The 18,838-nt window shown below is 32.5% G+C and overlaps 1 protein-coding gene across 1 annotated transcript in view; it reads right to left on the minus strand.

The window, feature by feature from the left end:
• The window catches only part of LOC145607692 (uncharacterized), a 29,408-nt gene extending 18,256 nt beyond the window's left edge, over window positions 1-11,152 (minus strand). Inside the window, exons 1-15 of the mRNA XM_081663283.1 lie at window positions 10,927-11,152; window positions 10,684-10,806; window positions 10,310-10,467; window positions 9,958-10,002; window positions 7,799-7,877; window positions 7,628-7,701; window positions 5,741-5,847; window positions 4,577-4,759; window positions 4,223-4,423; window positions 3,897-4,113; window positions 3,731-3,802; window positions 3,298-3,647; window positions 952-1,144; window positions 605-833; window positions 154-490 (exon numbers count right to left, since the gene is read on the minus strand). Of these exons, the coding sequence (XP_081519409.1) occupies window positions 154-490; window positions 605-833; window positions 952-1,144; window positions 3,298-3,647; window positions 3,731-3,802; window positions 3,897-4,113; window positions 4,223-4,423; window positions 4,577-4,759; window positions 5,741-5,847; window positions 7,628-7,701; window positions 7,799-7,877; window positions 9,958-10,002; window positions 10,310-10,467; window positions 10,684-10,806; window positions 10,927-11,001 (2,443 nt within the window). The 5' untranslated portion in view covers window positions 11,002-11,152. The remainder of the gene's footprint in view (window positions 1-153; window positions 491-604; window positions 834-951; window positions 1,145-3,297; window positions 3,648-3,730; window positions 3,803-3,896; window positions 4,114-4,222; window positions 4,424-4,576; window positions 4,760-5,740; window positions 5,848-7,627; window positions 7,702-7,798; window positions 7,878-9,957; window positions 10,003-10,309; window positions 10,468-10,683; window positions 10,807-10,926) is intronic.
• Between the last annotated feature and the right edge of the window lie 7,686 nt (window positions 11,153-18,838).

Raw genomic sequence — 18,838 nt, forward strand, 5'->3', positions numbered from 1 at the left:
ACCCACTTTTTTGCATTAGGTCGATTTTTTACAGGTCTAATTAGAGGCAAATAGCAAACACAATTTTCCACCCAATATCTCAGATTATATAATAAATAGTTATGGACTTCAGGTTCTTGAATGACATAAGAATTTTGAAGAGCTAGTACAAACCAGTTTTATCGCTACATGCTATCATGTTGGAGTTGTCTAACCCATGAGCCTTTATACAACTGGTCTGGCATTGCTCAAAAAAGCAGATAAACTTATTCCACAAGAGCCCAGGATATGTGCTGATCATAGCAGAAAGGCACTCTAAAGCTGCATTTGATAAATCCATGTATTGGTTATACAGAAGCCCGATAGTGCCATAAAAAGCCGGCAGTACATGGGCTTCAGTTACCCCAGGGGCAGATAGAGAAGTCCGTATTCTAGAAACTAGCAAAGTGACCTTTCTACCAGTGGCAACTGAGATGGGTGTTTGCTCAATAGTAAGAAGCAGGTTAAATACCTGCATGTCGCACAAAATAATAAAAAAAAAAAAATAGCTGTTTAATGGCCAAATCAACACATAAATTTATGATCCATGATGAGGGGAAAAATAAAATTACTGAATAGAATGTACATTGTAGCTTTGGGTGCCAACGTGATCTTCTTCAGAATCTTCTGCATCCATCTGTTGTGATTCATAATTCAAAAGCTCATAATGACACAATATTTTAAGTGTCGAAACACGAAGTTCCTTGTTGGGATGAAATAGGTTCTCTGAAAATACATTCAAAGCATCCATCCCATCTGCTGCTTCAAGCTTTAGATGTCTTATCGAGACACCTTTGTTTTTTTGGAGACTCTCCCTGACATTTGTGCAGGTTTTATAAGACAAACAATTCTGACTGATTATTGCAGAAAAGCATAAAGGGTAGAAAATTATCAAATAGTTGCTTGTAAGAGCAACTTAACCAGACTACTTACCCATATTTTGAATCCAAATACTCTGCTACAGCAGACAGTATTTGCTGTGATGATTTATAACTTTTTCCAAGATGCAAAATCTTGCAGGTATGTTCATGTTCAAATCTTTCAGGTCTTCCTGCACCATGATAACTTTGTAAAGCAGCACCAATTAGGCCCTGCCATATACATTTGGGAACTCCAGCCACAAAATCTGGAAAAATATACAAATGGATCAACAAATTATTGATGAACCAAATGAGGTTAAAAAATCATTCAAGTTTGAACCTTGAGACTCTGTTACAGTAGGAAAAGAATTAAGACCAAATGTTAAATACAACAGTATCCAGAAAGTTATGTAGCACTTTTTTTCAACATTCAAGGGAATGCATGCATGTATGGAATGCAATACAACAAAACGACATTCCTAATAGTTACCCAGCGATCAGGGTTCAAAATAGAGCTTAGAACATGAAGCAATTCATTATAAAAGACATGCTGAAAACGATATCCGTAGCCGAAATGCCATTCCGTTGGTAAAATTTTATACTTTTTACAAAAGATCCACAAAAATTCTATCCACGCTTCGCCAAACTGCAAATCTCATAGTGATTATTGCATTCCATTTGATAAAACCACTTTGACAGTCCTTAGAGATAGCAAAAATAATAATAATTTCATCGAACAAAATGAGACAACAGGAGTGCTTCTAAAACCAATTTGACAGTCTTTGGAGTTACCAATACTAAGGTTTCCCATCAAGGGTTTAATGACAGCTATGTAGCCAATAGGCAAGTAACACAACCTACCATCCCATAAGTGTAAAAATATCAGCTTACTATACTCAGATTTCCCAAACCTAAACAGGCCATTGTTTCGGCCAATACAGCCAAAAACAGAAACAAGGACAGTATGTGTAACACCCCCAAGGGTGTTACAGTATGGCAGCTAGAAATAACATTAAATCACGGCATATCAACCATGACCATTTATGTGAACCCACAATAAGCATACGAATTTATGAATAGCTTAAATGTTCCCCTTTCCTCAATCGGTAATCAAAAAAAGGTTTCTTTAGCTTACAAAGACTATATTTCAATAATAATACAACAATGACTATTAAACATCAGCTACAAGTATAAAAACGAAATTTTAGAGACTGCTAAAGACAATAAAAAAAAAAAAAAAATAATACGACAGAAACTAACATATAAATCCTGCCCAGTCAACCCTCACTTTTTACGTGATGCCGCATAAACAATACTTCTGCGATGCATAAGCCTAACCACAATTGAGACCACAACCCCATTTTAGAAACCTGTTTCTATTTTAGAAAATAAGAAATGAACTCAGTTATTTAACTGTGGAAAAGTGAAACACTCTGACACTAATGAAAAATGCAACATTTAGTATCTTTAAGTTAGCCAGAAGAGAGACGAGAAAGCTCAATTTTAAAGTTTGAAAACAAAAATCTACCTCCAAGAAGAAAACAATACAAACTGTTACCAAATTAAGGTGGTTAAATATTACTACCAGGGTGAACTCTACATTTCTGCTTATAATTTTGCATAGTTATTCTCATGCTCCACAATCAAATTAAGTGGTCAATTGGATGAAAGGTGGGTAAAATTTGGTGGATTCTGCACCAAATCTCTCCTGGTTGGAGCAGGAAGGTATTTCTTTGGTGAAGTGGAGAAACTGGGGATATCAAACATGCCCGCCATGGGTAGTTGATAGGTGGTGAGTATCAGAACTTTCCTGCACCACCCTAAATCCAATTACAAAACACCAACCCTACCCAAATATTATACAATATAATAGTATCATCAAATGGTAAAATTAAAGATGACATTACATGTACACCAGGTAGGCAGGAATTGAATATCACACTTAGGTCAATATTACATGTATACAAGGTAGGCAGGAATTGAATCACACTTAGATAGTCAGAATGGGCAGCAGGGCAGGTATAAATGGATAGTGGAAAACCTCTTAATTGATGAAGTAGGTATGATTTTAAAGCTGTGCCTACCTTGGTGTGCATGGATGTTGGTGTTGACATGGGTGGTGGGTATATGAGTAAGTGGTAGATATGGGTATAGGATAAGGTGTAACCACATCTGACCATTGTTATCCCTAACTGACCTTTACTAGACAAGTAGACATAGAGTAAGATATTCATAGAGCATCCTAAGGAGCAAATTCAAAGTGAAGGTGGTCCCATTCTCTCTTCTGCAATATTTTAAGAACAAATTGTTGCATCATTGCCACTACTGATTGAGACTGTTAGGTTAAAAAAAATTCCAAAGAGAATCCTTCAACAAGACATTTCTAGCTCGTGTGAAACTACAGAGTTAAAAGTTGTACCTGTTTCAGTTATTAATAGCCGATCAACCTCATCAACCAAATTCATCAGATACTCATTCCCCTCGACAGATAAGAAATAAGGGATGCAACAAATGGTTCCCCAAAGTAAAGCCAAAGCGTCCTCATCTACTACTTCATCAATTATTGTATCCTTGTGCGTCATATTTTTTATCACTCCTATCCAGTAGCAGATTGTCTCTTGAAAAAAACATCTGGACTTTACAACCAATTCCTTTGGCATTCCTTCTAGAACATTAAAACATCCTGTTTTAGCTTGAAATCTTTCACAATAAGCCAGCATCAAATGTAGAGCTTCTCCCTTAGCTATTTCCAGTACATTCAAACAACCACTGTCAAAATGACAAAAAAGCTCAGTAAGTAATGCTGTAAAGTATTGTTAAGTATCTGCAACATATCCATATGGCAAAGCTACCTTAAAATATTGCTTTGGAATGCAATTATAGCATAGTCCTTCATGACCAAATCTTTCAAGAGCGTAAGCAAACTGAAACAAAGAATTAAAATGTCAGCTCAATAGACCTGCTTTTACAGATAGCCTAATAACCAACCACTATTACCAAGTATCTAAGGTAGGATACCTTGAGCTCTTTAATTGAAAGACAGGAGCCCACTGCAAGGCAAGTTCAGGAATACCAGTCGAATTGTTGTTATTGCAAATACCATCAAGAACGCACAACAGGAGCTGAAAAGTCTTATCAGCAGCCTCAGATACCAGTCCCTTTGTTTCACCACTGCTAAATGGAATAATAAATTTCCACATGAGCAAATCTACTAGCTTCTGCATTTGCTTGTAGTCTGCACATATATATTGAGCAGTCACATTAAGAAACAGTTATACAGCTTCACAGCCTACAAGAACATTACAGTTTACACACAAAAATTCATAAGCTCACTCACAACCTACCACCAACTTTTCGGCCATGATCAACAGAAATTATTGATATAAGCACTATTAACAGGCGAGATAAATGTTGAGAATATCCGCCAGATAGAGAATTAGCAACAGCTTCATACAAGCTATTCCATATCAGCTTCAGCTCACTGACATCCAGCTCCATACATCTTTCAAGAGACGCAATCACAATTTCAGTAACAGTGTCAGAACCTGCAGTGAAATGAAATGGTGAAAAGTATATAGGGTGAAAACCTTTGAACTTTCACTAAAGAGGTTGATGCCTAATAAGATACAGAAAGACAGCAAAAGATTAAAACGATAGAAAAAAATAAACCAAAGGCAAATCAAAAATTCACAACCTACCTTGGTTAAACTTGTCACCTATACTTAAGAAGCCACTATCTGTTAATAAGTCCAGCACTCGAGATGCGCGTGAATGAAAGTTAGATGATGTTCCTCTCATAATATGCCACAGCAACGCACTAGCTCCAAATTTTTTGGCCTCAGATGGTTTTCTTGCAGCTTCATGCAGAATTTTACTAACACCTGCATACAATATTAATAATCAATAACCAAAGACTGACAGGAAAATATAAGGGTCTCTTATATACAGCTATAATTACCCAGCTTATAATTGCACATATGAACCAAGCCAAAACAGGTATCACTCAATGCATAATAATGTCAATCATTCAAGGATCAACTTTACTTAAGAACTGTGTGGACAAAAGTTCAAAGGGGCAAAACACATGACAGAACCTAAAACATTATAAGGTTCAGAAGGAAATCAGCCTTCATTTTAGTACTTATGTATTACTACTCAAATTACGAGTGCAGAAATAAAAGAAGGAAGGCAAGCAGAAGAGTGCAGTATGAAAAAATGCACTGTGGAGGTCAATCAGTCGATCAAGATCAATTGATCTCCATTGAATTAACTTCAGTTTCATCATACAGTGGGAGACCGAATTATTGAACTACATAAATATACAGAGGACCAGAAGTAGATAAACCAAACTATGTGCATATAAGAGCACAAAAATTTACCACAAAACAACACATATGGAGCCATGAGTCTAAATGTCTGATAGTGTACATCTTTTAAAAATCTCCAGCTGACAAGGTCAAGAAGAAAGCTTAGGATAACATTTAATCTTATAATTAATTCAACATTCCCCTGCCCAAGAAACTTTCAATATTCTTCTCTAATTGCCTACAGTGAGTAATAATTACAAAGCATAGAACACAACACCCCACAAAAGCAGCACATCAAGCATTTTAAAGCACTAGGTGGATAACATTCAAGAGGTAGATGACTCATGGTGAATCATAGAAGATAATGACCAAAAAAAAGGATTTATTATGAGTTATTACTGATTCAACTGAATGCAATTAAACTGACACTTAACACATTTTAACTAGCCAATCAAGCAGCTCAAATCTGAAGATCAATGATCTAGAATATCTGAAGGCTAATCACTTTGTAAGTTTACAGAGATCGCAGCCCATAAAAAACTTTACTAACATCACCTTCTTTAAGTTGTGGAGTAGGTGCATTTCTCAGCAAAAATGACAGCGCTTTAGCCATAAACTCCTGGACAAAATCTTTGGGATAATATCTTAGTTTGACTGTAACCCTACAGAAGCAAATTTACAACATTGTCAACGAATTTTCAGTCAACAGTAAGTAATTGTCAATGCCTAGTGAATCTATACCACCAACAACAACAACAAAGCCTTACAACCAAAATGATTTGGGGTCGGCTATCCATGAAGGAAAAAGAGCATGGCAAGGTAGTCAATTGACAAACAATACATTAATACTATAATAGAGCCAAAACATACTATCATATACTACTCTACACACCACACAAAAAAAGGAGACATAGCACACACACACACACACACACACACACACGGATGGTTGGTATCGGAAAACCTAATTCAAGAACAATAAACTAAGCAAATAGCAAGAAGAAAAATTAATCTTAGATCAAATTCAATTAGACTATCAATTAACACATTTTACAACCAAGACAAGGTCATCAACGAATATCTAATATGGGTGCAAAGCTAAGTTCTCGATAAAAACAATTCAAAAGGTTTGGGGCATGATAAGTTGGTACAAGATTTGGATAAGGGTAAAACGACACGACGTGAATGTTAATAAATATATATTTATTGTAATACATAGTGTATACTACCTCTATTCTTTCATGTTCTACTCGCAAAACATACGCAATTTAAAAAATTGTTGAAGAATTAAGTGTAAGATAAGTGCGAGAAAGAATGTAAAAAAGTGGGTTTGTGTAAAAATAAGTTGAATAAAGCAAGAGAGAGAGTATGGAAAGGTGTAATTATGGTGGGATTGAAGAGATAAGATGGTAAAATGGATATGTCATAAAGAGAATAAATCAAAGTGAATGGAACATAAAAGAACGGCCAAAAAAATAGAACAAAAAACAACGAAAGGAGATTTAAAAATATTTAGTGTATAATAAGAAGTGTATATTATTAATTTTTATCGTATATTTATTTATATTATTAATTGGGTTAAATGAGAAGTTTCTTCCATCTAGGTTTCAAGGACCCTTTGCACTTCAATGCGCCTCATGACATTTTTAAGTTAAGAGTCAAAAGTCCCACTTTGGAACTTACAAAATACAAGTGTAAGGACTATAATTTTAAAATCAACAATTTCTTAGAAGTTTAAAATGGAATGTTGAAAGACAAGAATAATAAATATATATGTTAAGTGGAATCTTTAAGAATAAAAAAGACGAATAAAAAAATTGGTTGGTTGGAATGATGTGAGAAAAATAAGAGCAAATAATAGATTGAGAAGATATTAAAACTTGAAAATAAATTGGAAAAAAGTAGTGTAAATGGATCGTGTTAATGCATCAAATAATAAGGTGAGTCATCGACCTTAATATGGAATAACGCATAGGGTAATTATTAATTTGAAAAACACTTTCATGAACAGTTTTGAACATTATGGAAGGAGAATCAAATAAGGGGCACAAGGTGCCTTTCCAGCAAGAAAAGGAATTGTAACAACTGCTTGATGCAAAAAGAAATACAATCCTACTAACATTTGTTTATATGGAAAGGGAAAATTTTATATTTTCCCAAACAGCTCGTATCACAAAAATATGTTGAAGCACTTAAAATACCACTAAACTACTTATGATGAAATTTCCCACAGTAAAACGTTTTAACTTCAAATCACGTCCTATAAACACATGAACATAAAGCCAAAAGAGATCAATATAATATATTTAGATTTTTTTTCTTCAATCCAACTGAAGAACGCATGTATAACCCAAGTTAGGAGAACATCGGCAATATGATAGAAAAAAAATAATAACAAATTAGATAACTTGCTAAACATTTAAAATATAAACTTGCACTTACTCGAGAACTTGAACAACTTTTTGGGTGAGATACCTCTGCAAGTACATCATTATATATGACAACGAGGTAAACATCTGCAAACAAGTAAATCAGCTCTTTCATAAGTATTTGTAATCCTAAGAAGTACAAAAGGCTGACAGAGAAGGATATTCCTAAGAGACATAGGTAGACCTGCTCAATAATCTCTGGTTCTCGGTCAGCTTTATCTTTGAGAAGACCCAAGTAAGACTCAATAATCCTCGGAAGAAAGCTGTCAAAAAGTACATGAAGGAAGCATGTTAAATGATATTGACAATTCTTCTGAATGGGAAAAAAAAAAACCTTTCAAGAATCAAGAAATTTAACAAAAAAAAACAACTACAACAATTTAAAGCACATGGAAGAAATAGACTCACATATAAAAAATAAATTCTACTACCTCCGTTTAACATTTTTTGCAACTTTAGCGAAAAATGTCCGCTGCACTTTTTTTGCAACTTTCCAAAAGTTTTTTAAATTAATTTACTAAAACACCCTTACTAAAATTTTTTAAAAATCAATTAGTTACTTAAAACAAAACTTTATCAAGACAATAATCCCACTTAATTAATCTAAATAATTCCCCCAACCAACCATTTCAATTCATTGAACAATATTGATCTATCATCGAATCTCTCCAGAAAAATCAAACCCGATTCTTGAACTTCTTCTTCTTCAATTCCTCATTTTCTTTTTCTACCTTTTAATCTAACCCCCCTATCTCTCTCTCCCACGAAGATCTACCCATGGACAATGATGACGGAAAGTTTGCGGTTATGGTGGTGGTTGTGTGGTGGTTCAGGGTTTGGTTTTAGGTTTTGGGTAGTATGGTTGCAGGCTTGCAGCGGGGTTGGTTTCGGGTTTGTATGTGTGGTAGCTACGGGATGGGTTTAGGTTTTGGGTGTGGTGGCTAATGGATGTGTGGTGGTTCGGCGGTATCCATGAGGCTAGTGTTGGTGACTGGTACTAGGCGATGCGTCAAGATGGTGGACTGGTGGTGCGTAGAGGTGGTGATGTGTGTGGCTGGTGTTATGGAAGGTGGTAAATTAATTATTAATTTGTCCCCAATTTCTCTCCTCTTCCTCAATCACATGTCCCTCCATTTTCTTAATCTCCACTTCTCACTAGGAGTCCGTGTCAACTCTAAAATTGCAAAAAATGTGAAACAGAGGTAGTAGAAAAAATTACATAATCTGGAAGCACCTAGATTGACAAGGACAACATTAAGATCTGTTTTCACAAGATCTTGAATAGTAATTAGAGTACTGCATCAGTATCACTATCTATAACATCATGCATGCTTCTATATAAATAGAAGGATTAAGTTTTGTCTGGGGGCACGGGTATAAACCCAGCTTTTTTTTTTTGGGGGGGGGGGGGGGGGGAGGAAATAAACCCAACTAACATTATTTAATTAATAGTAACTAATGATAATTAGTCATTCCAAAGATCTGCTCAAAACCCAAAATGCCATCTAAAATAAATAATTAAGGAACAAATTAGATTTGCACGTTTAAAAGGCAGTGTTAGTAATTCCTAGAATTAAATCATCACTAGACATTTTGGTGAAGCTATAGACATCCTATCAGCATAGGAAGAGTGGTTTTTAAGTCACTTATGCAGCCATCTTTATTAGACGAACAATTTCAAATCATACTTAAATCCCATATACTTTCTCTTGGTTCATGAAGTGGAGACTCAAGGGAAATGGCGAAATGCAACACAAAAATCCCTAGCTGTCTGTCAAATGAGTAAGGCGCTTGTAGTGGTGGATTAAGACTGATTTGCGTGCCTTTTGAGGTGTTCCTGACTCCTTGCAATCAAGATTAGAAAGCAACCTTATGAAGTGTTCTTGACTTCTTGCAGTCAAGAGAAAAAATCAAAATTAAACTAGATTGAGCAGTTGTTGGTGGTACTCTATCCAAGTGAATAATTGACTTTGAACTCAGAATATCTATGCATAATATCAATTTTTTTAACTGATCAGGTCCATATACTTTCATTTTCATTCCCCAGAAAATAACCCAGCCAAAAGATTGTCCTGGCCTCCTGGGTGGGTGTTAAAGATGTCAGATTGCATACCAAGTACCAACATCACCAAGTGCAAGATTACAGGATTATAAATTTTTTTAAAAAAAAAAAAATTAAAAAAAAAAACAAAAAAAAAAAAAAAAAAAAAGCATCAGCACAGAATTGAAGCTACTTTATACCAGTGCCATTTTGTCTGACACAAAGTAACAGAGAAGCTATACCAGAGAGTTAGATCACAATATTGATAGATAAATTATAACAACTGACAATCACAAACTTACGGTATAAACTCTTCACCTAGATCTCTTGATAACTCCGCAATCAACCTGTAGAGAAAATGAAGAGTTCATCCTCAATGCCAAAATAATAACTTAATATTATTGCACTTCATGTAACATAATAGAACCACCTATATGGAAACAAAAACTTAATATATATCAATCAATCAATCAAAGCCTTAATCCCATAAGTGGGGTTGGCTACATGAACCAAAAGTAATTATTCTGTATAAACTAAAAGAATCAAAATTGTAAATACGAATAAACAGAACCAGCACTCTACACAATATTATGTTCCACTAGAGTTTCATAGGGATAATTAGCAAGTGAAAATCCGGATTAAAAAAAGGCGAACCTGAAAATAGCCTCTAGTGAAAGCCGCGCTTTCATTTGCAACCTAGACAAGAGTCTCTCCATTATCATATCCTTGTGTAATAGAGCCAACGACAAGGTTTGTACAAGGGGCATCAATTCTTCATACAACGAAATGAAATCCTCAGCTGTATTTAACTCCTGAACCAAAACCCCGACGACAAAATTATAAATAAGTGACCGCGAAATGTGATACCTTCCCATTGACAACATTAAAGCTAATAACATTCGAATGCAAATTGCCTCAATTATGATTACATGATACTATTGTTTTCATCAAAATTAGGCATATGGAAATAAAATCAAAATGAAACTAAACAACAATGATAACTGATTACAGTAAAATAATTAGCATACCCTCCAATGTATTAGACAATCCAAGAAGAAATAAGAGCCAGAAGAGGGCTTGGCCTTGACGGTTTCGAGATTTCGATAAACATTGATTTCCAGCTCCTCGATTTGCTGAGCAGGAGATTTGTACTGCACAACCAAATTTCAAACAATTGAATTAACTCACCTCCAAACAAACAAATTCAAACATCAAAAAAAATTCAAAAAAAAAAAGAAGTAGGGTTTATGGTAGAAGTGTGAGAACAGTACAACAAAGCGGCGGTTGCGGAGGCCGGGAGTAGTATTGAGAGATTTGACGGCCTGAGCTTCATTGGCCGACGCCATTGATGGAAAAGAGAACAGAGGAGAAGATTGAAGAAGAAGATGAAGTTGTAAAAATGGTGGTGAAAAAAATGTGGAGAAAACAGAGAAAGGCGGCAAATAATAATTATCGAAGGAGTGTCGCTGAGTAAAGACTAAAGAGGGGATATATAGGTTTTCATTCACCACCTGTTGCGCCTTGCGGCTATATATGAGAGCCCTGACCTTTTTTTTTTTTTTGGTTTTACACCTTCGGTGCTTTATTTTTGCCTCGTGACTATTTTTTGGGTCAAACTTTGATCATAAATTATCATTAATTAATGAAAGATTATATAATTATATAAGATTTTGTTAGCTCGGTACCTTCAAATTGAGAAGCTGTAGATTCAACTTGATAATCTAGTAGTGGTACAATAAATGCAAAACAAAGAAGCAAGGAAGAGGAGAGTGCATTCACGATACAAGGCAATGTTTGAAGCTCATGTGTGACGATCGATGGCAAGTGATAGTAGCTCATGTTTTCAGATAAGGGAATAGAGCGGCGGATTGGTTGGCCAACCGCGAAGTCATTCACGACTCTCAATTGGAAAGCTATAATAATGATGTGCCGGTAGAACTTAGTCGTATTTTAGAGGAGGATATTAGGGGTGTTGTTATGCGTCGTTTTATCCCTTCGTAGATAGTTTGTTAGTTTGGTGTGCTTGTGTTTTTTATTTCTTGTCTTTCTCTTTTGCCTTGGAGCTATGTATCCTCATTTGAATCAAAAAAGAAATATATATATATATATATATATATATATATATATATATAAGATTTTGTTGACACGTATTTCTTTTTATTAAATTTATTTTTAGTTGGTTTTATACCTTACTTTTTAGAGTAACACTTGTTTTATCATTCTCTTTTATTCTTTCTCCTCTCCTTATATGTGTGCTTAAAACAACCCGTGTCAACTAAATAGAAACGAAAGAAGTACTCCATATATTTTAATGTCTTGGAAACGGTAAAAGGGAAAGAAAAAAAAAATAGGGACAGAGAGATCCTTATTAGAGCTCATGATTTAGTGGGCTCATGTGAACCTGGGGTGACAAATATGAATTTGTTGAACTTTGTCATCGATTAATTTTGTTTTAGTTATTTATGAAAAATAAGTATTAAATTTTTTTAATAATATTTACTTTAAATAAGTAACTTGAACTTGGTCCTTAATTTTGTCTATTGTAAATTAAATTAGTAATTTTAAAAAAAAAAATCAATTTGAACAGATCTTGACTTTTTTACAAAATTTAACATTGGGTTATGAAAGGTATCATAGTCAAAACTGAAAATTTTTAAAATAAAATAAACAAAGTTTAAAATGTTAGTCGAATTTTGATGTATGTAAAGTTTAGACGTGTTATAAATATTGAACTTGGTGCGATTGGAGTTGTTGTAGGCCCCAAAAATATTACACTATGCCGATGGTTTTGTGTGTAAAATCACACTCACAAAGCCAATTTTAAAGATAGCATAAATTGTAACAAACATATAAGATTAAGGGACAATCACAATGGGGCGGGAATCAAATACAGTTGCAATTACAAGTGTTAAAAAACCTTTAAAAACCTTGTGGTAGAAGTGGACGTAACTTATAAGAATCATAATTAAAATCTTTTTAAAATTAGACTTTTCAATCACAAATTGGCCCAAAAAGATAGGCAAGCCACATTGCACACGTCATAAATATGGACTGGCTGCGCACGTATTGGGATATCTCCTTTTTGCTAAATCCTATTCCATTTATTAATACTAACCTTAACGGGAAATGATACACATACATTGAATGTATGTGGTCCCAACATACATTACCAATTAAAAATTGACAACTCATCATTAGCTAAAAAATGAGAGGGAAAAGTTTTTTGTTTTTGGCGCCATTTACCATAACAAGGCGGGACAAATTTCATTGGCGCCAAAAAATCTTTCTTGTTACTAAATAAATATTTTAGGTTACTAAAATATACAATTTTGTTACTGAGAAAATAGCATCCTAGTCAACGTCATTAATGAAGAGAGATGTTTATTATAAGAATCGAATAATACTTCATTTAACGATATTTTACAAACTACAAATCAAAAAATTATTATAAAAAAACCAATGGAATTATTTTTTAAAGATCTTTTTATAGACATCCATATCGATATATTTTCAAAAAATTTATGAAGTTGAACAATTTTAACCTTACTATGTTTGTTAACTTTTTTAAAGAAGGGTTAGTAATTTGTCATTATTGTTACTACAAAAATTTCAAACATACCAAAAAAAGTACATATCATATATTTATTACGTATAAGGAACTATATAAAATTAAATAGATGTTAGCTACAATTATACAATGATCAAGTACGTGTTGTACGGATTAATTAATATATTATATTGGAGGGTTTTATTCATTTCTTGAAGGTTTTTAATCAAATAATTGAAAGTTAACATGAAATTACAAAAGTTAAGGTTACACACAAATTTTTATCGCTTATTGCTAAACACTCTCGTGCGTTTATAACTTATCTTTTTTATTTGCAAAGTTTTATAGTACTATTATTTTAGTAACAACAACATTTTTTTAGTAACAAACCACATGTTTTAATACCTATTGGTTAGTATAATCAATAAAGGAAGAAGCGAAGAACCCATTATTCATGCTATTTATTAAATTTATTAAAAACATACAAACATATCACATTGTACAAATTATAGTATATAATTAAACGACATTTAAGGATTATTTTATGTACTGTTTAAAATTATTTGATTTTTCATAGTGTTGTTACTAAAAAAAAATGGTTTATATCTTTTTTAAAACCTATAACACATACACGACTACAAATTAAGATACTAAATAAAAGGGAAAAATCTATTTAATAATGTGGGAATATATGTCCCTACCTTTTAAGTATGATAAAACACTTATGAATAGTGTGAGGACATTTATATTCTAATAATGTTAGTTTACCTATAATTAAGCTCCTCTTGATATGATGTTAACTTTTCCCTTGTGTAATTTAATGATTAAACTCTTATTAATAGATGAGAGTATATCCTCTAATATGTTTATTTACGTATTTACCATTAATTGCACTTTATAAGGATAATTTAGATAATTTATCTACCAAAAGCATACCAAATATAGTATGGGCCAAGTAATGTGACATTTTCATTTTAGAAATGTTAGTCAAGTAAATAGTAACATAGGAAGTATAAAATATGTCATATATCAATAAGGACTATATACAAATGAAGACTTTTCAGTTAAATCTTTTATATAGAATGAAATAGAAGCCACGGATTATCTTTTTAAATGAACTTATCATATTGTGATGCTAGTAAGGATTTGAAAAGAAATATTACATTTATTACATTTTTATACTCTGTAATATAGAAAGGTCCTTTGACAAGTAAACAGTTTTTAAGTGTTTAAGGTGATCGTCTAACAAAATTTATAGTGTTTATTTAATTTCATTATTTTGATCATGTATGACATCTTACATTAAATAATTATTTCAATTGACAAAAACTTATCATTGCTAAATAATCCATATTGTTTACAACTAATTTCATGAATTAGCATCCCCTATTACTAGAAAAACAAGTTATATACATTACATTTTTCCTCTAACATATATACGGTTACTAATTAATGTACTAATCTATTGAACAAATTAAGAAAAATAATATTTACTTGATTACCTTTACTTTTTCACCATGGTTTCTTATTACTTTTCATTGATGGTGTCACATTATCTAATTCTCAAGAGACTTGATAGGTGGACCTTTTTCCTCAAAACATGAATTATTTTAAGCAAATACAATTATATAAGGTCGACGCCACTCTAATATTATAAATTCCTTTTTTGTAACCTTTGGAAGTTATAATTACCAAAAAAACAAATAATTACACAATATCGCTATAAAGGTAACAATAAAAAAAAAATCCCAAAGGGAAAAATTATGCGCTTTTAAGGAATTATGTAATTCGGAAACAATATGTGTTTACCAAATGTAGTTTCCTATTGTAATCCCCCGTATTTTTAAATATATTAGTAATGAAATTATATTTTATTCATAATATTTATTTGTATTTTTTTCGGATTTAATTTCAAAAGTTTCAAATTATTTTTGGGTTTGATGAACGATTTTATTACAAAGAACTTTTTATGAACCTTTCTTCACTAATTTATATCCAGCAAACAAACCAAACCCACTTTCTTTTCTTAATTGGCCCATTAATTTTATGAGGCCCAATCTTAAAACTAACCCTACACCACTCTCTCTCCTATAAATACCCCATACATCCCCAAAATTTCCCACACAAAAAGGTTAGTCTTATTTTCATCCTCCTTTGTTTCATTATTTTGCTTAATGTTATTTTAATTGTTTTGGGTTTTGATTTTAGTATAAAGATTATATTTTTAGTATTAAATTATATTTTAATGGTATAAAGATTATAAATTTCAGATTATATTTATGTTATAAATTTCATATTTTATGAATTATAAACCTAGGGTTTCAATTTATTGAAAATCATGATTTTAGGGTTTTTATGAACAATTGATTTAGGGCTTTTATAGTAATGATGTTTTGAAATTTTGGTGATTATATTACTAATTAGTTTCCAGATTATTTTGAACACGTAAATTCGTGTTTTAATGTTTAGATTTCGGTTCGTTAATATTAATCCCGTTTTAATCCCGATCAGGTTCTGAACTCATCCGATTTTGACAAAAAAGTAGTGTTTTCCATGTGGAAACGATGTTTTAAGAAAGACTTACTACCTTTGGTAGTAAGCACCACCCTCTCGTGGCCAAATTCTGCCTCTAAATATGATTTTCGGGCAGTTTTTCATTTTTAACGAAGTTTTTTATTTTTAAAATTTTATCCTTGAGTTTGATTAATAAAATTAATTATGTTTAAAGTTAATTAAGCATATAAATATGTTTTATTTATTTTAATAAGTTTTTCATCATATTATATTGTTGGAAATTACTTGGGATAGTAATATTAATTGTTGGTTGTTTTCTAGGAAGTGATTATTCCCTAGGAGAATTTTAAGTGATTAAAAGTGGCTCAAAAGGATTGTTTGTATGAGGTACGTACATGTCTACTTCGTTGTAAGTAGTATCATGTTTAGGTACCAAAGAAAAGAACTTAGTTTCATGATTAGAGAACACTTGGATGAAAATTGTTTGGTTATACATTTAATTAATTCATGTGCTTATGTTTATGAGACATGTTTTGGTGAATTGATTATGTTTGTATGGAATTATGGATGCAAACATGTTGAATTATTGGATTAATTGTTTGTATAATTATTACCTTATATTATTATTGTATAATTGGATATTCATATGCTTGAGTGTATGTATATATGATTGACGTATATAATTTTATGATATGATCTGATTTAATTGTCTTGCTACTATTGTTATATTGAATGATTGTGTTACTGTTATATTTCTGGGGTTTTTTTTTTAATGTTATTGCTATAGGGAGTATTGTTCTTGAGGTTTTAGGATTATTAATGCAGAGTATTATTTTTGGGTTGAGATATGATTATATTTGGGTTATTAGTATGTGTTTTAAGAGTTGAGGCATTATGAATCGAATTGTTATGTTATTTGGGAACATGTGCCAATATTGAGATATTATAATTAATTTGTGAATGGTTATTTGATCAATGTGTGAGATCAAAAGGTTGAGAATTATTTATTTTGTTATGGGTTTGAGGCTCAGCGTTATAGACCTTAGTCCTTGGCATGTTGGTAATGAGATAATGATCATGAGTTAAGAATGAGGTACAATCTTTATTATTTATTTTTCTATGGTCCCCTACAGTGGGAATTGACCCGTATGTGGTCTGGTTCAAGGTGTTTTCTAGTTATTGGGAGTATTCAAGTTTTTATACTTGTTGGTTTTATTCGAATTACCCATGTCCAAGGCTAGGTATAGAACAATGAGCATGGCACACTCACGGGATAAAGAGTTGAGTAAAGGTTTGTATTATTATTCGAGGTTGAGTTGATAAAGGTTATTTTCAGAGTACAATGTGTTATGTAGTTTTGAACTACATTATTTAATTGAGCTAGTAATGTTGATTATCCTAGACTAACTTTGTGAGAATGGAGTCGCGCCCATTCTTGCATCGCGCTAAACTTTTATTTCAAATGGTCATTTGGGACCTGGATTGGACAACCTGGTCTATTGCTTACTCCAAACTAAATTAATTAAATTGAATATAATGAGTCAAGTGTTTGGAATTAGTTAGTAAGTATGTTGAGATAGTTGAATTGTTTAAGTGTGGAGTCTTGATTAATGAATTCGTGTTGTATGTTTATTTATTATAATTAATTGAGCATGCTAGGTTTGTACGTTGTAGCTTGTATGTACTCAGCTTTGCTGATTGCGTGCTTTTGTGTGTGTTATCTTTGGTCATGGCCTTCGCCTTTCAATGACCCTGTGATGATCCAATTATTACACTTGTATTATTGGGGAGCAGTATTGCACAGGTTAGCTTGATGATGTGCATTTCGGGATTTGACAATCGCATTGTCAAGGGATGGTGTGATTGAGTGTATTCGTTCTTTGTGTTGAAATTATTTATGCTTTGCAATTTCATTTATGTTTTGGATTTTTAATATTGGTTTGGTTTTAAATAAGGGCCTTATATGGTTCCAATTTGTAAGCTTTGACTTATTCGTTTTCTAAACTGTGTTATTTTAAATACTTAAGTTTGATTTTTCCGCTGCGATACTTTGATAAAGCCTTAACGTTTTAACACGTGGCGGTAACATGTCAATGGTTCTCCACTATTTTATTTAAAGTAAGTGGTTTGAAAAAGGGGGAATTATTGGGGTGTTACACCTATGTTACTAAAAATTACAGAATGGTTGTGTCCTTTTCAGATATGTGCTTACCAGATATAGTTCCTGTGTTACTAAAGATATTATAAACAGCATTGTTTGAATATTTTGGGGGTTTTTGCCATTGTCGATGACCTTGTCGACCTAAGACCATTTTCAACTATTACTGTTGTCAACCTTCAAATCTCCAATTTATTTATTTATCAATATGACTTCAATTACTTGTGTGCCTTTAACAATTATTGTATTCCAAACAAAAATCCAAATCCATTTAAAATTGATAGGAAGCAAAGACCCATTTCACTACTTCAATTGAAAATGAGTATATTTTGCAAACATACCCATTTTATAATTGGGGAGGATTAATAACTCAATTGAAACACAAAATATATAACACAATATATTCTGCAAATAATATATAAACGTTTACATTGTTAATTAGAATTTATCCTTCTTTTTTTTTTTTAGGAAAATCGATTAGTGCATTCATACTTCTTTGCCAATCTAACCCCAAATATATAGGACCTCTACCTGTGCATTTCTAGCCACCGTCACAAGACCCACCCAGCTTCCTTCATTTACAAATGCATCACAATTTACTTTATATCCTCCATAGATTTTCTCTTTATATCGCACGTGGTTTGTCACAAGACGCTGCATTCTATCAAGAACCAAGCTGCCATCCTAGCTAACAACCCCACCAACAACCCACCGCCACCGCAAACCCCACCACCATCACTGCCAAAGAATCCAACGCATTCACCTTCTCATTTGATGACAATGTTTTTTCATCTTCTATGTTTGCCAAATTCGTCCTTTCTCTTAAACATTGTTAACTAAGTTGCAAAAATGATTTTTTTTAAATTTTTTTTTTTTTAAAAAATATTAAATTAATTACATTGAAAATAACAACTTATTAGAAATTTAAACCTTAGCCCGATTTGAAATTTCATTCAAATTTAAA

The sequence above is a fragment of the Chenopodium album genome, chromosome 23 (genome assembly GCF_948465745.1).
Source record: "Chenopodium album chromosome 23, dcCheAlbu1.1, whole genome shotgun sequence".
Taxonomy (NCBI): domain Eukaryota; kingdom Viridiplantae; phylum Streptophyta; class Magnoliopsida; order Caryophyllales; family Amaranthaceae; genus Chenopodium; species Chenopodium album.